The 8,587-nt window shown below is 41.9% G+C and overlaps 1 protein-coding gene across 1 annotated transcript; it reads right to left on the bottom strand.

Annotated features, from left to right (window-relative positions):
* Positions 1-1,701: 1,701 nt before the first annotated feature.
* LOC132612853 (uncharacterized) lies at positions 1,702-2,625 on the bottom strand. The gene is made up of 2 exons (XM_060326934.1): positions 2,526-2,625; positions 1,702-2,435 (listed from the first exon to the last, which is right to left on the bottom strand). The coding sequence occupies exons 1-2, from the start codon at positions 2,623-2,625 to the stop codon at positions 1,702-1,704; spliced, it is 834 nt and encodes a 277-aa protein (XP_060182917.1).
* Positions 2,626-8,587: the final 5,962 nt, after the last annotated feature.

Consider the following 8,587-nt stretch of genomic DNA (forward strand, 5'->3'; position numbering starts at 1 on the left):
TCACTTGCTAATATGAGAATGATTTATTGATTTCGAGGCCATCTAATGGACGTCCAACCTCTTCAAGATGAGACAAATGGTCTGCCACTTGATTTTCACAACCCTTTCTATCTTTGACTACAAAGTCAAATTCTTGCAAGAGAAGGACCCAACATATCAACCTCGGATTTGCATCTTTCTTTGTCATGAGGTTACATAAAGCCGCATGGTTGGTGTGAACAATCACATGGGTTCCCAACAAGGAAGCCCAAAACTTCTTGAAAGCAAACACAATAGCAAAAAACTCTTGTTCGGTGACCGTGTAATTCATTTGGGCACTATTTAGAGTCTTGCTTGCATAATAGATTAGGTGGAAGATCTTATCACGCTTTTGGCCAAGAACAGTCCCTATGGCAAATTCGTTTGCATCACACATCAACTCAAAGGGTTGAGACCAATCCGGAGCAATGATGATAGGAACCGATGTGAGTTTCTCTTTTAAGCCCTCAAATGCTTTCAAACAAGCATCATCAAATATAAACTTCGACTCCTTCTCCAACAACTTGCATAGAGGGTGGCTATTTTCAAGAAATCCTTGATGAATCTTCTATAAAATCCGGCATGCCCAAGGAAGCTACGAATACCTTTTAACGAAATTGGGGGAGGAAGCTTGATAACAACTTCAATTTTAGCTTGATCAACCTCAAGACCCTTTTTCGAAATCTTGTGTCCCAATACGATTCCTTCTCGAACCATGAAGTGACACTTTTCCCAATTGAAAACCAAATTTGTTTCTTCACATCTTTTCAATACTTGAGCAAGATTCCCTAAGCACTCATAGAAAGAATCCCCAACCACGGATTTCAATGGACTCCTCAACCACGTCGGAGAAGATAGACATCATGCAACGTTGAAAAGTGGCGGGTGCATTACATAGCCCAAAGGGCATTCTCTTAAAGGCAAAGGTCCTATAAGGACAAGTGAAGGTGATTTTATCTTGGTCCTAGTGGGCTATGGTGATTTGGTTGTACCCGAAATAGACATCAAGAAAGCAATTGTAATCCCTTTCCGCAAGCCTATCAAGCATTTGATCCATGCATGGCATTGGGAAGTGGTCCTTTTTGGTTCGTTTGTTCAACTTTCTATCGTCCATGCAAACCCGCCATTCGGTGACCGTGCGAGTGGGAATCAATTCATTTTTAGCATTTGCAACCACGGTGATTCCACCCTTTTTGGGAACGCATTGAGCCAGATTATCCCAAGAGCTATCCGATATAGGATTCACAACACCAACATCTAACCACTTGATGATCTCGATCTTCACAACCTCTTGCATAGGAGGATTCAACCTCCTTTGATGTTCAACACTTGGTTCACAATCTTCATCAAATTGGACTTTATGAGTACAAATACCGAGCGGAATCCCTTGGATATCCACAATACACCAACCAATAGCTTTCTTGTATCTTCTCAAGATTACCAAAACTTTTCCCTTTGCTAATCTGTCAATCGGGCGAAAATAATTACAGGCAACGTGTTGTTAGGACCAAGGAATTCATACCTCAAGTGTGAAAGAAGAGGTTTGAGTTCCAAGGTAGGAGGCTTAATAATGGAGGGATTTACGGGAGGCATTGCTTGGTTTTCTAAATCAAGATCAAGCTTTTTTGGATTGCAGTGGTATGACCCCAACCCAATCAATGCATTTACCATCTCTTTGAACTCTTATTCATTTTTCCCATCATAGTTCATTATCACCGCCACCAACATATCACCCACATGTTCATGCTCAACGGTTGTCTCCATGGCTTTATCAATTGTATCAATAATCGACACAACACTCATATCCACCGGTTGTTTCATTGCCTTGCAAATATGGAAAATGATCTCTTCATCATTCATCCTAAATTTTAGGTCACCCCTTTCCCCATCTACAAGATCACGCCCCATAGCCAAGAAAGGTCTTCCCAAGATTATGGGCACCTCGGAATCAACTTCACAATCCAAGCTCAAAAAGTTGGCTGGAAAAATGAATCGATCAACTCTCACATGCACATCATAAAGGATACCAACTGGTTTCTTCACGGTTCTATCCTCCATTAGCAATCTCATTCTTTTGGGTCGGGGAGTTTCCAAACCCAACTTGTTAAAGATAGCAAGCGACATCAAGTTGATGCTTGCTCCTAGATCACATAATGCTTTGGCAAATTTATACATCTCAATTGTGCAAGGAATGGTGAAAGCTCCTGGATCTTCCTTCTTTTGAACCAAGGCTTTTGTCACAATAGATCTACAATGATGTGTAACTCCTACCATTTCAAAGCTAGCATGTCTCCTCTTGGTCACAAGATCTTTCATGAATTTTGCATAACCGGACATTTGTTCAAGTGCTTCCACCAAAGGGATGTTAATTGAAAGCCCCTTTAATCTCTCAATAAACTTAAGAAACTTTCCATCATCTACATTTTTTGCCAATCATTGAGGAAATGGAGGATGAGGCTTTGGAACAGACAGTAAAGCCCTTGGTGCCTCCTCTACCGCTTCTTTGCCTTTTGAAGCTTCATCAATTTCCGGACCGTCTTTAATAATAATGGGCTTTTCAATACTAGCATGATTTTTCTTTGGAGTCACTTCTTCCTCAACAACCATAGACTCTTCAACAATTTTCTCATCATCGACCACCAGATTATATTTCGCCAATCTCTCCCCCAATTGTCTTGCAACTTCTAGTAGTGATTGCATGGAATTTATGATCACCATCATTCTTTGGATTTACAATAGTATCACTAGGGAGTGTTCCCTTTTGTCTTTGGTTGAGAGTGGCCGAGATTTGGCCAAGTTGCGATTTTAATTGCTTGATGGAAGTTGAATGAGAACCCACAATTTTCCTCAAGCTTTTCATTTCATCTCTTATTTCTTTGCAAAAGGAATTGGTTGACTTCACCTTTTTCAACACTCTTGATAGCATATCTTCCATTTTAGAACTAGCGGGATTGCGAATGGATGGTTGACTTGAAATAATTTGGTTCCCCTTTGGTGGGACATAAGGATTTGAGCTCCGGTGGTTGTTGTAGTTGTTGTTGTAACCACCTTGATTGTTGTTATAACATTCTTGATTGTTGTCCCAACAATGAGAATTCCCACTATCTTTGCTCCACCCTTGATTTCCGCTATCCTTGTTCCAAACTTGATTCCCTTGACCTTGCCGCCAAGATCCTTGATTAGGACCTTGGTAGTTCGGATGGGAACCCCCTGGTTGATTGTTGATAAAATTAGCTTCCTCCTAACACACTTAGAAGCATTGCTCATCCATAGAATTCCCTTGACAAGATCCTACTACACTTACTCTCTTGGAGCCTCCACCCAACACATGTTTAGTGGGAAGATCCATTTGGGTAACCAACTTTGCCATGGTCTCAGCTCTCTCTTCTTTCTTCTTTATTGTCTCCCTAAACAAGACAATTTTGGAAGGACCTCCTCCAACCACTTCCATCTCCCTAGTGTGCCAATCTTTATTGGTCTCTGTCAATTTATCTAAGAGAGTATTCATCACCGCATAAGAGTTTTCCATCACAGACCCACCCGCAATATTATTTGCCACCGACTTATTGACTGTATTAAGTGATCAGTAGAATGTTTGGAGAAGAACATTATTGAGCAACCATGCTTTGGACAACTCTTTACTTTCTTTTTTATATGAGTCCAAGCCTCGTGTAGAGCTTCGGTTGGAAGTTGACGAAAGTTGTGGATTTCGTCACGGAGTTGTAACATCCAGGAAGGGGGGAAGAATTTCATGAGGAATGCCTGAGTCGACTCTGCCCAAGTAGTAATAGAACCGGCTGGAAGATCATTCAACCGTGCGGTGGCCTCACCCATGAGAGAGAAGGGGAAGAGCCTCAACCTAACTGTCTTGGCGGAGATATTTGGATACACATTAGTGGTGCAAACCCCAAGAAAATTCTTTATGTGCCTATTCGGGTCAGTCGTTGGTGTTCCCCAAGTAAGCCCTTGGTGTTGAGCAGGTGCAACATAGTATTGTTAACAAGGAAACTCCCGTTTCCTTGCACTGGAGGTGGCGAATAGCGGCTGCGTCACCCGGTTCCACAATCATTTCATCTTCATCCATATTATCACCCATTGCACCTGAGCCAACACAACAAAAACAAAAAAAAAAATAAGAAGAGAGATAAAGACTGAAAGTAGAGTTTTACACTAATTGATAAATTTCTAAATCGTATTCCCCGGCAACAGCACTAAAATTTGATACGCCCAAATTACACCTTTAATATCAGGAGTAAGTAGTCGTTGTTAAATATAGAGCCCAACAAGGTTGGGGTCGAATCCCACATAGAATACAATGAAGAAATTTACTTGTCAAGTGTAATTCTCGACTGTTAGTCTATATTTTGAGGGAGAGGGGAGTATAATAGAAATCGGTTTGAAGTTTGTTCATTAATAACTAAGAGCTCTTGTTGTAAAATGTACGCTATTGGTAAATGACTAAGGTTGTGGTTCCAATGGAAAGTAAAGTATTTGGGTATCAATTCAACGTAATTTATATGTGTAGATGTAATAGACCGTGGGTTACTATAATGTTGCTAAAAGTCTTCCAACCAAATTAGCGAATTTCATAACTAAGGTTTTCCGAGCCTTAGAGTTGCATATGAAAATACCCATTTAGTTTCAAATAGCTTTCCTATTCTTAGCTCAAGCTATTAGATGGGTGTGAAACCCCAAATTATTTCTATTAACTCTTTTCCTAACCAACACTTTCTTTTCCAAGCAAAATGTAGGTGACTAGGCACAAATAATGTTTGCAACCATTAAAAGACATTAAAGCTTGAAGAGTTAATAGAAAACATCTTTGACATATAAAGTAATGTATGAATATGAAACCCATTCACATAACTAACACATTTGGTCCCACAACCTTAGCTAAATGATTTAGCTACTCATCTCCGTTAAAAGCAAAGCAAAAGAAAAATGAATATCCATAAAGCTTACAATGATTAAATAGAAGAAGATGACAAAAGGAAGATAATCTTCTTAAAGGCACCAAAAACCAATATTCAATGCTCTTTGATGTGCTAAAAGACACAATAAAGTGTTTTGTAAGGAATATTCAATGCTGTTTCACAAAACCCAAGGACTAGTATTTACAGAAGGAAGATAAAAAGTGAAAAGGTGGGCTTATATGATGCCTTGTAGACCAACTATTCGGTCACATCAGGAGTATGCGACCGCATACTATGCATAACCTCAGCAACTTTGATCCTCTGGACAGTCAGTATGCGACCACATAACAGGTTTGCGGAGCCACATAACTGTCGTATCCTTGTGCATTTAGCTCTACTCACTGGTTCTTCTGAGGCTAAGTATACGTTTGCATAACATAGTTTGCGATGCCGCATAGTCATCGCATCCTTGTGCATTTAGCTCCACTCACTGGTTCTTCTAAGGATGAGTATGCGGCCCCATATCAGAGTTTGTGGTGCCACATACTGGATTCATATTCAGCTCTTTTCCTTTTTTTATGCCATTTTGTACTTTTTGTGCCTTGGACTCAGAAATCCTAAAAACACACGACAACCTAGTAGAAATAAGAAAAATACTTGTAAAGACTCTTAAGAAGGCATAAGTAGTGGATGTACAAAGCCTAAAATCCACGACTTATCAGTAGGCAGTCTACGTACGACTCAGTCCCTACATAATATAAATAAAAATTCCCTCCCCCCTCCTCCAATTTGTTTAATTTCTGTAACAAGGAAGGGTTTGCCAAAGTAAGTCCGCTATAAAACCCATTGGACCAAGATCCACCTAAACATCAAAAGCCCATAAACATCCGAACCTTTAGAACAAAGAATCAGAAGTGTTCAAGCCTAATATATGGCTTTATATGCTATGTGAGCTTTAAATATCAATATGTGATATCTTGCTTTTATATTTTATGTTAAGTAACTAACTTTGTCTACCATTGAGTTATTCTTGTCTTATAAAATGAGGCTGATTAGCGTAGTACTGAAATCTGGCATACTTCATAAGATCCAAAGCCGTGTTAGCATCCTTCGTAGAAAAAGGCAACGAGAAGATGACTGGTACCCCCGATAACGGAAATGAGCTCGCTCTCCGTGACGGAGAGGCCCAAGACCCACAAGAGGTATCATCTCAAGAAGATGTGATTGCAACATTATTGAATGCCCTTACGACACTCAAAGAAAATGTAGCCAGTAATGAGGCAACGAATACGGGTAAGGACGCCTCGACAGAGGAAAGAAGGCCTCCCCCTCCACTTCCTTCCCTGAGCTCTCCAATGCCAGATCATTTCCCTATATACCCACCAGGAACAATCCCACCTCCACTAAGATCCACCAACCCAAACCATGCTGGTCCTTCTTACCGCACTCCTCTACCAATAAAATACACTCAAATCCCAGGAACCACTCACTCAGTCCCTTCTTACCAGGTTCCTCATCCTGTTCACATTAATCTGGCGAGCCAATTACGTGCTCCAGCTCTACCAACTGGGCAGAACAACACTTCCCCGCTCAACCATACTGTCCACCAGGTCTCATTCTTCACTCCTAATATCCCCAGCAAATGCTCCCCAAGGCATAAAGAGTTAGATTATTATGAAGAAATAAAAAGGGCCTGGAGAGCCGAATGGTTCAGTCGTAGCTTGACTGGAGAGGCAACTGAATGGTTCACAACTCAAGATATAAGCCAATGGCACACCTGGGAGGACATGGAAGAATCTTTCATGGAAAGATTTCGCTTTAATGTCGAGACGGTACAAGACCACTATTACCTTGAAAAGGTTAAGCAGAAATTCACAGAAAACTACAGGGAGTTTGCCAGCAGGTGGAGGGCCGAGGCAGCCCGTATGTAGCCACAAATGTGTGAAGGAAAACTAGTCTCTGTTTTCATCAGATCCCAGGAGACCAATTTCTATGACAAAATGCTGTCCATGGCTGGAAGACCGTTTGCTGAATTGGTCAAAATGGGAGAGGCTATAGAAGACGGTCTCAAATCTGGGAAAATAGTTAGTGCCTTTAACAAGGCATCTGGATAGGCTACTGCAGGAATCTTCAGCAAGAAGAAAAAGGACGTGGTAAGCATATCCCACATTCCAAACCCAAGCCCAAAAGAATCACAATTCACCCACATAACTACACCCCTCATAGATTATCCAACACCTATATATTATGCAGAACCAAGCTTCACCACCACTGTACCAGCTTACACGGCTCCGCCTAGTGTCCGTGTGTCCGTTCCCACTTACCACGCACCGTCTCAACAAAATTACCGCCCAAATAACACACCACAAACATATCAACCACCCCAGAATTACCAAAATCAACAGCCACCCCAACATACAATGCTCCAAGTCCTGCTTTAGAGAAGAGGCCGGTAAGGGAATTCATAACGCTCCTCGAGCCTAGGGCTCGGCTCTTCGAAAGGATATTGGCCGCAGCCTTGATTCAGAAGTTCCCCCCAAATCCAGCACAGCCGGGAAACAGATTTTATAGGGCTGATCAAACACGTGCCTATCATTCGGGAGGAAATGGGCACAGCACAGAGGACTGTATAAATCTCAAACACAAAATTCAAGATCTAATTGACAAAAGGGAGATCATTTTGGAAACCGCAGCTCCTAATGTGAACACAAACCCGTTACCAAATCATGGAAACAACGGAGTCCATATGATTGAGAGGAATGAGGACAGAGGAAGCTTGCAGAGCATTAATCCCAGAGCGGCCGAGTCCCTAGAACATACAGTAGCCTTCCTCACACTTCAAGAGCATCCCAATTTCAAGGTTCTGGTCCCAATACCAGGAGCCACGAAAGCAACATCGAGGTTTAGAACCTTGATTCCAACACCCGTGGTAGCACAGACGGCACAACAAGTTGCTCCCATGCCCAAAAGGCCAATCACTCTACAAGCAGGCATAGCTCAGGGCATGACCTGCTTGGGGAGGTATTACACTCCTGAAAAGTTAGCTCATAATGCTACAAGAAAAGAATGCACCCAAAAGAGGGCAATAAGTGAAGGAGAAGTCAAGGATTTCTGGCGACGCATGTAACTAACAGACTACTCTATCGTTGATCATTTGAAGAAAACACCGGCACAAATATCGGTGTTGTCATTACTAGCCAGCTCCCCGTCACACAGGTAGGCTCTCATGAGAGTGTTGGATGATACACATGTACCAGCTGGTACAAATAGTGAAGATTTGGCTGGACTGGTAGCCCACATCATCGGAGAACACAAAATCTCCTTCTCAAAAGAGGATTTTCCACCAGAAGGAACTGCTCACAACAAAGCCCTTAACATCACCGTGGAGTACCATGGTAGAGCAATAAGGAGAGTGCTTGTGGACAACGAATCAGGCCTCAAGTTTTGCCCTGTCACCACATTGACCCAGCTTAGTTGCGACGTAGGCAATATTCGCCAGAGTGGGACAAATGTTAGGGGATTTGATGGATCTCTTAGTGATTCCCTTGGAGAGATAGACCTATAGATCCAGGCCGGACCAGCCTCTATCACAGCGGAATTTCAGGTCATGAAAATCACCGCCAACTAAAATATGCTCTTGGGAAGACCCTGGATAC

Source organism: Lycium barbarum, chromosome 10, assembly GCF_019175385.1.
Source record: "Lycium barbarum isolate Lr01 chromosome 10, ASM1917538v2, whole genome shotgun sequence".
Classification (NCBI taxonomy): Eukaryota; Viridiplantae; Streptophyta; class Magnoliopsida; order Solanales; family Solanaceae; genus Lycium; species Lycium barbarum.